The sequence below is a fragment of the Gymnoscopelus braueri genome (assembly GCF_963280865.1).
Source record: "Gymnoscopelus braueri genome assembly, chromosome: 5".
In the NCBI taxonomy this organism is placed as follows: Eukaryota; Metazoa; Chordata; class Actinopteri; order Myctophiformes; family Myctophidae; genus Gymnoscopelus; species Gymnoscopelus braueri.
The window spans coordinates 4,244,286-4,262,935 of record NC_137606.1 but is presented as its reverse complement, the minus strand read 5'-3'; the positions used below and the strand labels follow the sequence as shown (position 1 = coordinate 4,262,935).

General features: G+C 42.7%; 2 protein-coding genes across 4 annotated transcripts in view; one reads left to right on the top strand and one right to left on the bottom strand.

The window, feature by feature from the left end:
- Positions 1-10,206: 10,206 nt before the first annotated feature.
- Positions 10,207-11,721, top strand: LOC308085216 (high affinity choline transporter 1-like; the record flags this gene model as incomplete). The annotated part of the gene is made up of 1 exon (XM_080428298.1): positions 10,207-11,721. One exon carries the CDS (start codon positions 10,207-10,209, stop codon positions 11,719-11,721), a length of 1,515 nt encoding a protein of 504 aa, XP_080284424.1.
- Positions 11,722-15,832: 4,111 nt separating this feature from the next.
- coq8b (coenzyme Q8B) overlaps positions 15,833-18,650 on the bottom strand; it is a 37,247-nt gene continuing 34,429 nt past the window's right edge. For all 3 annotated transcript variants that reach the window (XM_080428871.1, XM_080428872.1, XM_080428873.1), the window contains exon 16: positions 15,833-18,160. In XM_080428871.1, coding sequence (XP_080284997.1) covers positions 17,852-18,160 — 309 coding nt within the window. In that variant the 3' untranslated portion in view covers positions 15,833-17,851. The remainder of the gene's footprint in view (positions 18,161-18,650) is intronic.

Below are 18,650 nucleotides of genomic sequence, written 5' to 3'. Positions count from 1 at the left end.
ACTGACCATGATGGACCACAATTTTACCACAATTATCTAAATGGATATTAGTCAAATTCTATTTTATGCCGTCATTCAACGTCTACAGTAGGCTACTTGTTTTCTAATTAACCCAACATTTAGACCTGAGGCCGATTCTAAAAAACGGCTTCTAAATCTGAATTTAAAGGGATATTTCACTTTCAAAAAAACCTTTGGTCATTTTATCGTCTACTCAGGCTTTTGTGAACAGCCCAGACAGTTTTTAAGTTGCTCGATTCAGTATTTAGATATTTGATATTAATTTTATCAGACACGCCCCCTTCCTATACAAACCCATTGTAACTTCAAACTCCATTTTAACCATGTTAGATTCATCAAAAACACCCGTCCTCGGTTCTGGTGACTCATACCGCCCCCCTAATACGCGAGGGGGCTGTGTTTTTTCAATTACTTTTAGCCTGAGTAGATGATAAAATGACCAAAAGTTTTTTTGAAAGTGAAGTACCCCTTTAAGTGTTTGGATTATATATTATATATATATATTTTTTTAAATCATGTAATTTGTTGTTGTCGGTGAAACCGATATGTCCAATACCGTTCCTTTTTTATTATTATTTCAAAAACAATTGAAATAGACAAATAGTTTAATATAGTGAAAATAGCACACAACGCCTCGCTACTATCCGACAGTGACGATATGGTTACAATCCGACAGTGACGATATATTTACTATCCGACAGTGACGATATGGTTACTATCGGACAGTGACGATATGGTTACTATCCGACAGTGACGATATGGTTACTATCCGACAGTGACGATATGGTTACTATCCGACAGTGACGATATGTGGGAACAACTAAAATGACACAAATGCTTGAAAAGTAGAACAACGTACTGGCTTTCCAGGTCTAAATGGGTTAAGGTTGAATTAATAAACAGCATTTAGTATTCAACCTGTTGAAGACAGATGTGTACTTACCTGAGCTGTTAGCCTGCCAGCTCACAGAAGCCAACACTGAGACAAACGCACACACACACACACACACACACACACACACACACACACACACACACACACACACACACACACACACACACACACACACACACACACACACACACACACACACACACACACGTCAAATATTCTGCAAGCTAACTGGGGGGTATTATTATTTAATTTTATTACATTTTATTATTATTATTTCAAACTTTTCCGTCCATCGATTACGATTCACGAACGATTATTTAAAAACAAAAGTGAAAATTGCAGATTTACAAGCTCACGACGTGCCACGATGTGACACGTTGTGAGCTTGTAGATCAGCTGTTTCTGTAAGCCGCCATTGTACAACAAAGTGTGATACAGGTTTAAGTGGTTAATCAGACTAATCGATTTAGTAGATCATACAAATGTCCGATTTGCTGATTCGTTGATATATAAGAAATTTAAAATATGGGTAAAAAAAAACTAACCCTGCTTCTTGTTTATTCGATCCCGTTTGGATATCTTTGCAGTTAATTGCCCAGCACTAAGTCAAAGCCTAAGTTATCAGTAAGATCCTGAAATCTATTATAAACATAAGGTAATTTTAATTCAAATGAAGGGATAGAATATAGTCCAGTGCTATGCTGTATACAGGGGTCTTCAACAGGGTGTCCAGGACCCTTAGGGGGTCTTCAGAGGGTCCGCTAACAAAATCTTGGTGTGAAATGATGATGATTTTTTTTTTACTTTAACCACTTCAACCCTAGCATCCCTATTCTGAGGGGAACTTTAGCCAAAAATAACAGTTCTGCAAGCTCACAACGCCTCGCACGAGACGTTGTGAGCTTGTAGATCGGCTATTTTCGGCAAAGTGGTCTGGTGTAGAGGGAAAAAAAGAGTAGACTAAGTAAGAGTGAAAGGTCAAGTTTACTAAATATTGACGGTTTAGGGGTGTGTCTGAAAATACAGATTAAAGGGATAGTTCACCCCAAAATGACTTTTTTTTGTCACCCCATGGAGACTTGAATTCATAGATATTGTTTTGTTTTTGTCTCATTCCTAAGCCAATAATTTGATGACCGGCAGCGGTTCCGGTAGGAAACACAAAGAGTCTCCTTTGTGTCTCCTACCTGAACCGCTGCCTACAGGTACACTGGTCATCAAATTATTGGCTTAGGAATGCGACAGAAGCAAAAAAAAAAATCGTGAATTCGAGTCTCCATGGGGTGACTAGTTGATAGGAAAAAAATATTGTTTGGTTGAACTATCCCTTTAACATGAATGAAACATAACACTGATGACATCAGTCACATGATGACATGTCAAACAAGTCTCGCTATCTATGAAATCTATGAAAAAGTTTAATCTGCAACACAATTTTATACAATATGTAGTGGTGGGGGGTCCCTGCTTCATCTCTCTCTCTCTCTCTCTCTCTCAACTAGGGGGTCCTTGGGCTGAAAATAAGTTGAAGATCCCTGGTAATATGGTAAATAAGCTTTGAAGAGTCTACTTACAGGCGGCGACGGCCAGGAATCGGAGGTTGGTCATGTTGTCAGGTCGAAGCAGAACAACTGATGCACGTCCTTCCCTCAAACCATCCTCTTATATGCGTATATATAGACCTGCTTATGATAAACAGTTTACATAATACTTACATATACTGTTTGAGCTCCAACTGCCAGCAACAAACTCAATATTTGAGTTAGGTCCCCGTGTTTTTAAGCTAATGACAACTTTCTTAGTAAAATTCTCAAACTCAGTATTTGAGTAAGGTCACCGTGTTTTTAAGCTAATGACACCTTTCTTAGTAAAATTCTAATAGGACTTTGTCTCTTTAACCCATTAAAACCAGGATGGGCCGATCTACAAGCTGTAGATCTGCTATTTTTGGCCAAGAGGTTTGATGTACAGGGGAAAAAGAGCAGACAGTACAGAGCCAACGGTCAAGTTTACAAGTATTAGTCCATGGGCCAGGTGAGATCTCGGTACCATTAAAAGAGGCAGAACATATATCCTTTTGTTCGTCTGACATCCAGGAATGATAAAATGTGTGATAGCAGTTTCAGAAGAGCAGCTGAGTACCGTTTTAGGGGTATAATCTGATTATGCAAAACCACATAATTCATTGTTGTCTAAACTAAAACATGTTTTACTTTTATGCACATTTCTGATGTTTGTAGCCTACCATGGATGGACATGACCATCATCATAATATAACAACAGACAGGCTGAATTATACTTCTGGTAGCCATACCGGGCAAATCCAAGATGGCTGCCACTCTGAAACAGGGTACATCATAAACTTCTGCATTAAACATCATAGAATCATGAGTGATACCTCTTTTTATGTGTTTATGAGGATGTAGAAACCATTTAGACATCACTTTAAAGAGTCAGGCACTCTCAAACTCAAGGTTGTACCCCAGTGCACAACTCAGGAAAACATGTCATAAACATGTAAATGAGGATCACACAACCACACTTAACCACAGATAACATACAATACATTTAACACTCACGCATTCATGCGCGCGCGCTCGCAATCACTCTCTCACTCACTCACACACACACTCACACACCTACTCACACAATCACACACACACACACACACAACGGAACGCATGTACAGGATGTGACACCGTGAGTGCCTTTGCTGGTCGTGGAAAACTGAATGCACTGGGGTTATTGAACAAAAACCCTGATTTTCAGTAGACATCCAAACAACTTGGCCAGACTTGGGATGTTTCAACAGAGCTCTTTGACCAACTGCAGCAGTTCACTTGTAGCTGGCACCTGTCTGGGACCACCTCCAGTCAGGGGCGGATTAACCCTTCGTGGTGCCCGGTGCTTGGACCCGGTTCGGTGCCCCCCGGGACCGTTTTGTCAACGGGGGGGAGGGGGGGGGGGGGTGCTGCGCGGAGCCCTGCTTCTAAATTTCGCCGATTTTCGCCGATTATTTTTCTTCTTCACGCCGTTTGGTGTCCCCCCCAGGTTGGTGCCCTGTGCTTCAGCACCTCAAGCCCGTTGGATAAGCCACCACTGCCTCCAGTGACGTGAACGAGATCCGCTACCAGATTTTCTGTGCCAGTCAACTCCCATCATGTAAGGAATGTCTATTTTTCCATGCCCTTCGTGCCAATTACCAGACTAGAATATGGAGATGCTCTCTGCAGACTCAGCTGCACCAGATCCCACAACTGTTGATGGTGGACAGTTAGCAATTCACTGGATGCGCACAGCCCCTGCACCAGATGAAGTCCTTGAGTTTATGGCTTGTAAATGTGCACGACTATGCAAGCTTCCTAACTGCAGTTTGTCTCAGCAATGGGTTGAGATGTACAGACCTCTGCAAACTCCAGAACTGCACAAACCCAGTACCTGAGGAAGATTCAATGCCTACAGTTGAACAGGACAGTTCGAAAGAGGAAGAGATTGTGAAGTTAGCCAAAGTATAAAATATGGCTAAAATCTAAAACACACAGATACTTTCCTGGTTTTAATGGGTTAAAGAGACAAAGTCCTATTAGAATTTTACTAATTAAGGTGCCATTAGCTTCAAAACACGGTGACCTTACTCAAATATTGAGTTTGGTGCTGACCGTTGGAGCTCAAACAGTACAGTTGCTGTCCGGCAGGAACCAGCTAACTCCATTTTTCCGCTTTTGCATTTTCTCCCCATAAATCAGTGCTATTGAACACCCTTTACGTCTGTGTGTTGGTAAAAAAAATATTGAACCAATGAAAAGTATTAAAAAGTGCTTCTGACAAAAGCAGCTAACTCCATTGGCTCCTCAAACTTTTTGCTAAACCAGCTAACGCCAGCAAAGGGAGGTGGAGTTAGCTGGTTTTGCTGACTCCAGGCTCCACCCCCTTTTGACCTCCAATCTCATTGTGAGCTTGGAGGTCCATTCAGCTGTTCTTATCAATGATGAACAAAACCTCCTAACTCCTAACCTGAAAAATGAACATTTTGGAGCTGGTTCCTGCCTAGTCTGCCCCAACGCTCCTGATTTCGTGTATAGAGGGGCGGGTGTATAGAGCCGGCGAGAGATTGCGGCTGATCCCATTGGTTCACCGATCTGTCCGTCAACCCCCGCCCCGTTAACACAACATTACGAGCGACGCCCACTGCACTCTGGTTGGTTGGGAAATGAAACACTTCCTCATACCCAGTACAGGCTATGGTTGGGCCAGGCTTTTATTTTTTAGCAAAACTAAGCAATAAAAGCCTGGAGATCGAGGCTAGTTCCTGCCAGACAGCAGAGATATGTAAGCGTATTTTAAATGTCTGAAAACACACATTTAAAATGAATCCAATGTGTAGTGGGGGTCCCTGCTTCATCTCTCTCTCAGCTAAGGGGTCCTTGGCCTGAAAAAAGACCCCTGATTTAGCATATTATTAATGATTTATATTCTCACAGACTGCGGTAAGATGGCTCCAGTTAGTGCAACTGAGAGACAAAGACAATGTCAGGCATAACAGAATGCAGATCCTGACAGAAGAGAACAACTTTAAAAAGATATGGAGAGACCAAATACCATTCAGTATAAGAATTGAAGAGGAACATGGCTGAAAACTTCTCTGTCAATTACACAAGTAATATCAGTGATGGAAGAAGTACTTGCATGTTTTACTTAAGTAAACGTATCAATACCATATTGTAGAAATAGTCTGTTACAAGCATAAGTTCGGTATTCAAAATGTACTTGTGTACAAATGTATTGGCATCAAAATATACTTTAAGTACCAAAAGTAAAAGTACTCATATGCAGAACATCTACAAGCTATTTTCGCATTGAGATGCGTTGTGAGCTTGTAGATCTGCTTTTTTCAAATAGCAGATCTGAGGCTAAAGTGGTTAACCCTTTCATGCATGAATTATTATGAGTATTAAAACTACTACTTCAATCAACCATCACACAGTTTAGGATTTTGCTCAAGTCTGACCACTTGGGCAGCAATCAGCTGAGTGAAGCTAAAAAACTGAATTTCCCTTATACTGTAGGTTCAAATAGGTTACTATAATAATAATAATAATAATAATTATTATTATTATCATTATCATTATCATTATTATACAGCTCCACTGTCACTGCTGTTATTTCTTTCTTTTTCTGGCAGCCATTGATCACCACTGGCCACAAATATATCCATATCCAAAAAGGTTACTGCAGATGAAGCATTTTCAAGAGCAAACTGTGGCAGCAATCATCATTTCCTCCCAATATAAAATCAATACTTGGATTTTTTTCACAACTACTAGTGCCTATTAGATGTTACTTGATGTAAAAATAGTAAAAGAGTAAAAGTACAATATTTGCTTCCGAGATGTAGTGTAATAGAAGTAAAAGTATAGAAATTTGTAAATATACTCCAGTTATGTAAATATACCTCAAATTAGTACTTAAGCTACAGTACTTGAGTAAATGTACTTAGTTACTATCCACCACTGCAATTACACAAGTAAAATGCATCTCAGGTCCAGGCAACACACATCCACTTACCGATGGCAAAGGAAACCATACAAGGCACCAACCTGGTCATCAGGAGCAGTTAGGGGTTCAGTGCCTTGCTCAAAGACACTTCGACATGCAGCCAGGGGGAACCGGGGATCGAAACGGGAACCGTCGATTCCCAAATGGGACCCGGTGAAAATGGCCACTCCACCTCCCGAGCCAATGCCACCTGGTGTTTTTATATTGAAATGTTCTATAATGAAGGAATGAAGGAATTGTAAAACAATAAATACAATCAGGGACATGTGACGAATAAGATTTTTTTTATATCAAATAAATTCATGGGAACATACACATATTTTGGCTGTGACATGGCCTGACATTTAAGGGGTGAAATGTGCATACAAATGTGCTTTATTCAAATATAAAAACTTGCTGAGATGCCAGAGATGGTATGATATTTCTCATAGTTCAACATGTCCTCCATATGACAAAAGTTTCAGGTTCAAGAACAAGATATTTTTGTCTGCAATATTTTTAGAATTGCAAAGGTACATTTCCATGTCTTCTGTTTTTGTATTTTGCATTATTTTATTTTTTTAGATTTGTAATAAGAAATCAGATTTGACCGAGAAAGGTCTGTAAACCGTGGAGCCAAAAGAATGAGCCTGAAAATGAAGCATTTAGATGTGGTCTCTACTGTTGTTTATTGCCTAGAGGCCAAACGATCATTCATACTATTACCTGCAGCCAGTTTGTTATGCTAAAACTATGCTTACAGTGGAAACGGGAAACTTCATAAGGTTCATAAACTGAAGTGTACATACTGTATCAGCTTGTTTTTAGCTTGAACAAATATTGGCAATGTGTTGGCAGTGTCCCTAAGGCCTAAGTAAAGTTACATAAGCTGTCACTTTTATCATCAACTTCATGTTCAAATGTGTTGACCTGTAGATCATATGTCACACTAAACAAAAGTGGATGGTGCTAAATAGTATGAAAAGTGGTTCTTTGATTCGTGATTATGTTCTGCTAATCTAAGCTTCTGACCGTTACACTGCCCTCACACCGCCGATCCAACGCACGTCTGTGTCCCTTTTGTGCCCAAATATGTGATATGTGTCACCAGTGGTGGAAAAAGTACTCAAATGTTTTACTTAGGTAAAAGTATCAATACTGCAATGTAGAAATACTCTGTTACAAGTGAAACAAAGTCCGGAATTCAAAATTGACTTGAGTAAAAGTACAAGAAGTAAAGGCATCAAAATGTACTTAAAGTACCAAAAGTAAAAGTGCTCATTATGCAGAATGTCCCATTTCAAGTTTTCAAATGTAGAAACATCTTTTGAAAATATGTGAGCTTGTAGATCGGCTATTTTCAAATGGCCGAAATGTATATAGGGCTGAAGTGGTTAATGTATGTTTTGTAACAGTAATAATAATAATAATAATAATAAATACAGTACTTGGTACCACTGTATATTTGCATACACAGTGAAATGAGCTCTCTGCATTTAACCCATCCTAAGTAACAGGAGCAGTGGGTGCTATGAGGGCAGCACCTCTGGGAGGATTTAGGGGTTAAGTAAGTGTCTTGTTCAGGGACACTTTGTCACATTGCTGAGGCCTGGGATCGAACCTGGGACTTATGGCTTCCCAGGCGGGCTCTCTAACCATTCAGTTATGGCCGCCCCATCAGCAGATATTCTAAGGTAGTTGTTCTCTGTAACGGCAAAGGGGTTTCAGGGGATCCCCAGCAAAATGAGGAATAATAATATCATAATAATAAAAGACGTCACTTATAAAGCTAATAAAGCGTCACTGTCTCTAAGTCATCTTTTGAGGAAAATTATATTTTTGCGTAAGTCAGCTCCTCATGACACTGGCCACCTCTGGTAAAATCGCCTATCTCCTAATTGAAAAGGATCATGCTGTTCCCTCCCATTTTAGTATAATTGCCTATCTTCCTAGTGTGACTTGAGCCAAAATAGGCATTTTTGGGGGGCCTAAGTCACATGTTTTTGTGACTTGTCTGGAGTAAATCAGTAAATCATTTGGCCTAAGTCAGGTTTAATCCTATTTAAACCGATTTAAATCTCTTATGTTACATAACTGACAGACAGTGTTATTTTTATGTTAATAGTCATAATTTGTTATAAACGTTTGGGTGAAACGATTAAGAAATATCATATCGTTTTGTTTTGGATCAGTTTTTTTTTTTTTCTGAAAAACTTTACTTTAAAAAATATATATTACTTAGGCCATTAGTTTAAGAAGGTGATGATATTATATATATATATATATATATATATATATATATATATATATATTGTCCAGCAAAAGAGGAAACAAAGGAGTATATTGAACAGTGGAAATGGTTAAGTTTGTCTGTGGATTATTCTTTTTAAATAAATATTTAACCAAAGAAAAGTATATACGCGTCAATACTGATGCTTGTAGATCTGCTATTTTCGATAAGTGACACCGTTGAATGACAAAGTACAGAGGTGGACAGTAACGGAGTAAATTTACTTGAGTACTGTACTTAAGTACATATTCTGAGGATCTGTACTTTACTTGAGTATTAGATTTCTTTGATACTTTACTCTTACTCGAGTAAATTTCTAGGAAGGCTGAAAAGTAGGCATACTCGTTACTTTTGGTTCGCTAGTTGTTGTTTTTTCCCCTAAAATGCTATTGGCCACAGCTGTGTTCGTCAAAGAAGGAACAGCGTGCGCCCGACGCGCACACGCCCGAACGTTGACGCGCACATCTGAAATCTCCACTCTGTCTCTGTCAGTCCCCGCAGAGGCAGAGCACAGGCTGTGTCTCCTCTCTCTGTGTGTGTGTGTGTGTGTGTGTGTGTGTGTGTGTGTGTGTGTGTGTGTGTGTGTGTGTGTGTGTGTGTGTGTGTGTGTGTGTGTGTGTGACCGCACGTAAGAGCAAATCCGGCGAAATCCGGCAACCTCGGAAAGGTCGGACCCGCAAATCCAGCGACCTCGGAAAGGTCGGACCCACAAATCCAGTGACCTCGGAACTGTCAGAACCATGTATTTCTACACATTATTGCAACATAAAATTGATTGGCATGAATTCGGAGAAAAATATGAATTGGGGGGCGAGAGCGCGCCAAGCGGGGTGAGTGTTCTGGGCCAGAGTCCCGCTCAAGCGGGGCGAGTGGTCAGCTGCTGTGTCCGCTCAAAAAATGGGGGCGAGCGTGTTATGGGGCGACCGTTCCGGTTACCCACAAGATGGGGTCTAATAACGGCATGGATGCATGTAGCTCTCAGACTGCATTAGTCTAGTCTATGGACTGCCAGTCTATGATATCAGTCATCTGTATTGGGCAACGTTTCAGCCCAATCCAATCCCCATTGAAGTCCAGTATAAGTCTAGAAGACTTTGGCCCCTACAGTGCCCCTTGGTTGGTTCGGCTCTCTGGAGCTGAACCAACCACGTCAATCTTTGTGACGTCATCATGACTGAAGAATTTGGCCCTTTTAAAAGACACGTCACAGACATACAGACGCCAGTCTTCAACGCACGCACCACAAAGTGTTGGCATTCTACCATTATTAAGCACTGTGTAACCTTTGTAAATCGCTATACAATTTAAAGAGAACAGATCAGAAGAGAAGAGAATAGAAGAGAAGAGAAGAACCATGGCCGTTCATAATTTACCTGCCTTGTTGCTGACTATTTTGTTTTACATTATTATTCTCTGCGCGGGCATCTGGGCATCATGGCGCACCAGAGTGGCGAAGTCAGACCCCATGGCGCACACCCTGCTGGCCGGACGCAACATCAACCTGCTAGTTGGCATCTTCACACTCACCTCCACATGGGTGGGAGGGGGATTCATCCTCGGTATAGCCGAAACAGTTTACAGCCCAAGGCAAGGGCTCGTCTGGGCCCTGGTGCCCGTGGCCTACCAAGTCACCTTCTTCCTGGGTGGCTTGTTCTTTGCCAAACCAATGAGGGAAAACAAATACCTGACAATGATGGACCCGTTCCAGAAGAAGTACGGTAACATGGTGGCCTCACTGCTACTGTTTCCCACGCTGGTGGCCGATGTGCTGTGGGTGGCACGCACACTGGTCAGCATAGGTGGAACTATGAGCGTGATCCTGGGAATGGACATGATGTTCTCCAACATCATCTCAGCGGCGGTGGCCATAGTCTACACATTAATGGGCGGGTTCTTCTCTGTGGCCTACACAGACGTTATCCAACTCATCCTCATCTTCGTCAGCATGTGGACGTGTATACCGTTCCTGATGACCAACCCCCACGCTCTTCCCATCACACAAACAGCCTTTGTTCCTATGTTCCAGGCTCCCTGGTTGGGAAAGGTGGAGTCCAGTGATGCGGGCAAGTGGCTTGATGAATTCTTACTGTTGGCCCTGGGCGGTCTGGCCTACCAGGCTTTCTACCAGAGGATCCTGTCGGCCTCTACTTACAGAGGGGCCCAGAACACCTGCTTTGCCTCTGCGGGTTTCTGTCTGATTCTGGGTATCCCGCCCATGCTTGTCGGTGCCGTGGCCGCATCAACAGACTGGAGCAAGACAGGTTATGATCCATCCAAAACCCCATACGAGCGTGGCCAGGCAGGTGCCATCCTTCCCATTGCCCTGCATTTCCTAACCCCCAACTACATCTCTGGCCTTGGCCTTGGAGCTGTAGCTGCTGCCGCCATGTCCTCCATGGACTCTGCCCTGCTGTCCGCCGCTTCACTGTTTGCCTCCAACATCTACAAGAACATGATCAGGAAAGAGGCGTCAGACCGCGAGATGCAGTGGGTTATCCGCATCTCAGTGATAGTCACGGGTGTGTTTGGCACGGCCCTCACCGTCCTGGACAACAGTGTTATGAACTTCTGGCATTTCGGCGTGGACATGTCGTACACCATCATGTTCCCTCAGCTGGTGTGCATCCTCTTTTTCAACGTGTCTAATAGCTACGGCTCCCTCGTGGGTTTAGCAGTGGGCCTTTTCCTCAGGCTTCTAAGTGGAGAACCGCTCATCGGTCTCCCACCTGTCATCCACTTCCCTGGCCTACGTCTGGACACCGAGGGCAGGCTCATCCAGTATTTTCCCTTCCGCACTACCATCGTGCTCATCACGATGGTGTGCATCCTGTCCGTTTCCTGGCTGGCCTCGATCATCTTTGACAATCATCACTTGTCGGAGAGTTGGGATGTGTTCAAGATCGCCCACAAGCAGGCCAAGGTGGACGCAGCAAGGAAAGCCTTAAAAGCCAACAGGACGCCAACAGAGACACCAACTTAATTGACACCACCTTCCCAGGAGAGACACCTACCATCAGCTTCCAGAACTTACTGCATGTCTCGGTTACCCAAGCTGTGCTACTTATACGGTAAGTTGGCGGTGCCCGGGATCGAATCCAAAACCATGTGATTCAAAGGCGAGCTCTGCCGACAGAGCTACCCGGACACATAGAGGGAGGCACAGAGAGAGATCTGTGGCAAAAAAGCACATGAAATGGATTAACCAAATAGAAACCAAACAAACAAACCAGTGTTGTTTTTTTGTTTTGCTTTTTGTTAATTTTTTATGACTTTTCTGGGATATTATGTGTTTATTGGCTGGGCTTCAGCCAGTCCGACGCCTTTGTCGGTTGCGGACTAGATGACTAGCTCACTGACCGACTGACTGAATAAATTACCAAAACATGGACGCTCATTGTACAACAGGAAAAGGCGTCATCAAATACGCCCTCATCCACGCCCTCATCTCTGGTCCCACTAGGAAGAGGCCCTCCTCTGAAGGTGGTCTATGCAGGGGACAGGTGTTGATTATAAGGTCGGCAGTCTGCTCAAGCTCCCCGGCCGCACTCACATGCTGCACAGTCTGCCTTCATAGGCTATTTGAATCAGCCAACCCCAGTGCGTAGGCGGTTCAGCAAGATCCATTGCCAGCGTGGATCTCATTCTCAGTCCCGGATGTATGGATATGTGTCCAGCCGACTCCCGTTCCTGCTTCCAGGATGCCGCCAGCCATGCATTTGTAGTCAGGTGTTGCTGGGCTTTCCCTGCTAGGGCGAGGGTTAGCGGCCTTTCACCGGAGGACGGCCCAGGCTATTCCCGCTAGGACCGACAGGCAGGACACAGGGGTGGTCTTCAGGGAGCCAGTTATGAGCCGAAGGGCATTGTTAATGGCAGCATCAACCTCTTTGGCATGTGGGCTAAAGGCTAAAGGCTGGGGGCACAGTATTTGGTTCTAGAGAAGACCAGGGCTTTCACGGAGATTCAAAGTCCTGGCGGAGGCTCCCCAGGTCGTACCAGCGAGGCGACGGATAAGTGACACCCCTGATGTCACCACCTATGAGGGGAAAGAGGCGCACCACCTATGTAGACAAACTGCGCCAGAATCAGATTCAGAATCAACTTTATTGTCACGTCACAGGTTTACAGGTGTAAAACAGTGGGTGAAATTCGTTTTTGTGCTAGCTCCATAATTTTTTTAAGAGAAAGGGGAGAAGGTGGTGGGGCAAGGGGAAGAGAGATCAATAAAAAACTAACAAATTATCTTCATATTTACACCTGGTACCGGATATCTATCCGGTGTGGTAAGTTACGGTAAGTTACAGTAAGTAAGACATAAAGGTCCGTTAGCATAGCAGCAGATGTACACTGTACATGATATTCTATGGACATTAGTTAAGGTGCAGACCGACAAATGGATATGCATAGTTTCAGTGCATTCATTGCTAGATAATATAGTGTGTCGTTCAACAGCTGCTAGCAAGCACTAACACATTTCTAGCGAGGCTGAGACTACGGTAGCCGGCGCGGACGGAGCACAAGACTCAAGGATCAGCATAATACACGTCCAATAGCTCGTAATGGCGACATATTAACCACTTAAACCCTTTATACTTCACAGACTGCTGTCCCCCAGGGATCTATACTTGGTCCTCAACTTTTTCCCCCAGATCTCTTAGCCGAAGATAGCCCGATCGCGATCTACAAGCTTGTGACATGTTGTGGAGCTTATAGATCAAATTAACTACCAGACAACCACCAGAGACAGACCGACCGACTGTCTACACTTGTGTCTGTGAGCTGGCCCGTCAGGTACAGCTGGGGTGGACTGGCCCATTGGGAGTACCAGGAGAATTCCCTGTGGGCCGGTCTTGTTTTTTTGTCCTCAGCTGACTTAGCCCACAGTGTGGAGAGAGATCGGCCCACTGGTTTGTCTCATACTCAACAACAAAAATTGAACATTTCATTTATTGTTGCTGTGGTGAAATGTAGCCTAATTCATTGTGAAAACCCCCTCTAATGAAAAAGGTACTGTATGAGTCGTTTTTTAACGCAATGTCAAACGTCAAAACTGCACTGCAAGAGGCCAGTGATGGCAAGTCACAGAACCAAATGTCGTGGCTGTCGAGCAGAAACCAGCTAACTCCATTTTTCAGCTTTTTAATTTTTTTTCATTAATCAACGCTATTCAACACCCTTTACGTCTGTGTGTTGGTTAAAAAAATATTGAACCAATGAAAAGTATTAAAAAGCGCTTCTGACAAAACCTCCTAACTCCATTGGATCCTCAAACTGTCGACCAAACCAGCTAACTCCACCCCTTTCCCGTGCGTGGCACACAGAGACTCAGAGCGGAAGAAATAAAACTAACTTTAACGAGGCAGGGTTTTTCCACCGTGGTCTGTTAAAAGTAACTATGCAGTGTACCTGATTATAAAACTTAGCACTGAGGCTAATGTTATGAAAACAATTAATTATATTTCTAAAATCTATATAGTGTGATAAGAAATTAGTTCATATAGCATTTCTCTCACTAATTCTACTGAAACTGCAACTCTGTGAACCCCTCTTTGCAGAAGTTATTGTAATATTTAAAGTCCTGCTTATTATTGTATGTCTTTATAAGCAGTGTCATGAAGCATCAGGGCATTCATTCACGCGTTGTGATGCATTGTGAGCTTGGAGATCCATTGTCAGCTGTTCTTATCAATGATGGACAAAACCTCCTAACTCCACTTGAGCTGGATTTGGGTGGAGCCCCGTGATAAGATAATGACACATGCAAGTATCTGACAATATATAAAGTCACAATACCAACTTTGATGACGCAGTATTGCTTTGTTTAAAAATATAAGGGTTTCTTAATTTCCTGGGGGAAAAAAATGTTTTCATTTCCTGGAAAAATGAACATTTTGGAGTTAGCTGGTTTCTGCCCGATAGCAGAGACGTGCTAAATTTACCTTGCGACGCGTTGTGAGCTTGTCGATCTGCTATTTTCTATGAAAGCTTTCCCCACAATACGGATGCTGGTGGTTAAAAGAGATCTTGTATCTCAATGGGACTTCACCTACATAAAAGGTCAAATAAATAAATCAAATAAAAGATACACATGGGTGTATCACACACCCACGTGGTCTGATAGCACCAACAGTATCAGACCAATTCAGCTTTGTGTGGTTTGCATTTCATCTGTACTGAAAATGGAAAATAGAATATATTATAGCTAATCATTTAATAAAAAAAGATGTTCCGCTGTCAGTACAAGGGCAGTGCGGAGTGGAGGCAGCCGACATTAAAACTCTGATGTCTTATCTTTTTTTTGTCAGTGTTGGTATGGTCGCCTTTAAGCTATATACTTTGTTGTATGACAAATAGTGAAAATAGCAGATCTACAAGCTTACAACGCGTCGTCGCAAAATGTGCATGCAAAAGTTTCACGGCCATCGGGCACTGTGTTCATGATGTGGCATTTTGTGCAAAACAGGCCAATTTTGGGAGTCAATTGTAGCCAATTGGAACAGAATATGAGAAATCTGACAGATGTGACTTGGTTACATGACTACAGAGATAATGTGTACCAATTTGCGTGAGTTTGACAAATTCTGTAGGAGTCGTATCAAATATTTTTTTACAAAAATTAGCCTTATGGTGGCGCAATAACAGGTCAATGTGAAAAAGTTGAGGCAGAGATTCTTCCTTGGACTCCCAGGAGCGTTTGTGCAAAGTCTCACACTGGTCGGTTGAACGGTGCCGGAGATTAGCTGCTCACAGACAAACGGACGGACAGACATACACAGGGACACACGGACGGACACGAGCAAAATCAATAGTCTCCGGCCTTGACAGAGACAATAAAGAGTTCTAATGTTAGAAGGGAAAGATCAATAATCCAAATGGAGTGAAAGACAACCTTGGCATTCAGCCTGATATTGGTATCTGCAGTTCAGTTACTAATGCCGGATTCACTTTGTCACGCGCAGAAAATAGCCGAGCTACAAGCTCACGTTAGCATTCTCAATGCGTTATTTATGAGCTTGTAGGTCTTCTATTTGCGTCCATAAATTAGGCTCAACAAGATAATGATAATACAACTAAAGACAAACAAAGACAAACAATTTGATATATTATTTATTTTATCCAAAAGACATTACTTTTTGATGTACAATCTGAATGGATTAAGCAACTCCTATGCAATTCTGTTCCTTCACAAAAACCAACACATTTATGAATAAGGAATTGTTCACCAGCTGAGACCCAATAGGTCATTTTGTCTGTTATTGGGCATAGGAACATTATGCCCCAGAAGAACAGAATACAGCTGTTTGTTAAGAGGTAAAATATGCCAAACCTACTGGAAAATTACAAGTGCTTTCCTTTTTCAATTCCTAGGGGGGAAAAAGAAAATCAAGTAAATCTTGCTATTTACAAAAGGAATGCACTGTTCCAGTAAGTGACATTAAGTTTGGAAAGTACTTACAGAACCTCATGCTCTGCATGTGCTGCGGCAGGGAGATCAGAGGCATTAGACTAATAATAACAGCTCAAATGAACCAACTCTCAAAAAGTCATTAAATATTTCTGTTTTCAATTCAAATCTAATCAGTTCCTACTGTATATCGTCTCTGTCGGGTGGAAACCTCATATGTCCAAAACTGTTACTCTTCAGGATTCAAATGTAGGAAAAGTAGAAAGAAGCTCAAAACACGTCGCTTCGCACCGCGTTTCGAGCTTGTGGATCTGCTACTTTTGAGTATGATCAAGTACGGCCTTAATTTACGGGGGAAAAAAAGTTTAAATACGGAGATAAGAGGTTTCTGCATGACAGCAACGACATATATAACCATTTGGTCTACATTCCATCAATAGCAATCTCATTGACTTTCACACCTATGTTGTATGTACCTGTTTGTTTACAGGTATTGTTATGTAGGTGCTTGGTTTAGGCCAGTGTTTCTCACCCAATGCACCGTGTCCCAAAAAAAGGACTGCCAGATTTACTGACAAGAGTCGTGGCCAAAGTACAACTTTAAAAGCTGCAATGCGGAACTCGTTTCAATGAATAAAACATTACTTTAACCAATCTGTGTGGTAGAGAATGTTAATACAATATAAGTAGCACATCTGCAGTGTTTGGAGGTGGTCTCCCTAGTCTTCCATTGAGAAATTTAAGCGGGGATCCCCCGCCCCCCCCCGGATGAGCGGTAGATGTTTGCTCTCCCACACGGCAGACCCCGGGGTTCAAATCCCAGGTGTTTACAGTTGCAATTACTTCTCTCCGTCGTTAAAGAGGACATGCGGCTAAAACATAATGCAGCTTTAATGGCTGATTATTAACACATTGACTGCCAGAATTATTTCAGATTTTTAGCTGTAGCCTGCCAGAGATTTTTCATTGAAAAAAAAAAGTTCTCAGGAGCCGAGATACAGAATTTTTAAGTTTTAAGTTAACAAGGAAGTGGATAGGAGTCTAAATCTTCGAACAATCATATCTCCTTGGTCTTTGGGTCAAAAATATTTTATTTTTTTAAATAGAACGCAGATCTGCGTTCTTGGCAGCCCACGTATTTATTAAAAATAGAACGCAGATCTGCGTTTTTGGCAGCCAATGTGTTAATGTATTGTGACTTCCCATCAATGATAACATTTACATCCCCGAGCAAAACCAGTTAAAGAACCACCGTACTTCCAAACTACTACAAGTGAACGCACATTAGTCTCAGGCTGATATTACTGTATGGAGGTTCAAGTCCAGTAGTGTGAATCAAACATGGTCACACAGCAGTGCAATGCCAGCCCAGTCCGCTAGGCCTCTTCTTGTGGCCTTAGACCCCAGGGTTAGGAGGCTAAAGCCTGATTTATACTGATCTACAAGCTCACAACACGTTGCAAGCTTGCAGATAAGACTATTTTTGGTACGCGGCACCCATGTGCAACTACCTGTGATGCATAAATCAGACTTAAGCATTACGTGGAGGCCTTTAAACTCTATTATTAGAGTATGGAAATCTCCATTCAACCCCTGTATTTACAACAAAAGTCTCAAAACACATCTAACAGTATGTCCAGTGTGTCCAGTCCAGTTCTTGGCTCTACGAGGCAGAGAGAGGACTGGGCAGTTCAGTTCGGCGCCCCTACTACGCCTGCACGACCTCGCCCGCCTCGCCGGCCTGCCTCCTCTGGGTGTAGGCGTTGTAGATGTCCAGGAACATGTCCCGACACGCGATCTTAGCCCCGAGCTTGGAGCATATGAGGAAGGAGCCGGCCATCTTGCGGTGGAGGGAGTAGGTCTCCTCGGGCGGAGGCGTGAGGCGGTGGCGCAGCATGACAGGGACGAGGCCCTGGATGCGCTGGGTGGTGCTCTGCGTGCCGAAGTCGAACGGCTCGTCCGAGGCGAATGCCTCGCCCAGGATCATCACAGCATCCACATGGGCGTCCATGAAGGCCTGGCGAAGAGGAGGGGAGGGGTGGAGGGGTTTTCAGGGTGGGCATGTTAACTGTAGGTCACAATTATTTGAGATAATTGCTTTTTTTTTATCATAATCGTCATAATCATTTCCATGTTGAAAAATGGGTGGGTGTGTCACAGTGTTGATTTCGTCGACTAAAACTATGACAACAAATGTGCGTCGACTACCTTTTTTCACTGATAAACTAAATAAAAACTAAGCTATGGTGACTAAAACTAAAAGTATATTGACAATTTAGTCAACAAATAAAAACTAAAATGTTAGGGAGTGGAGAAGAGATCCAGTAGAACTAAGACAAGTCATTTTATGTTTGGTGGCGCTCGGGTGTTCCGCTCTGAAAATAGCAGATCTACAAGCTCACAACGCGTCGCAGCGACGCGTTGTGAGCTTGTAGATCTGCTATTTTCAGATAGCCAAAATAAATTAAAATCGTTAATCCCAATTATTTTGAGCGACAATTAAACGT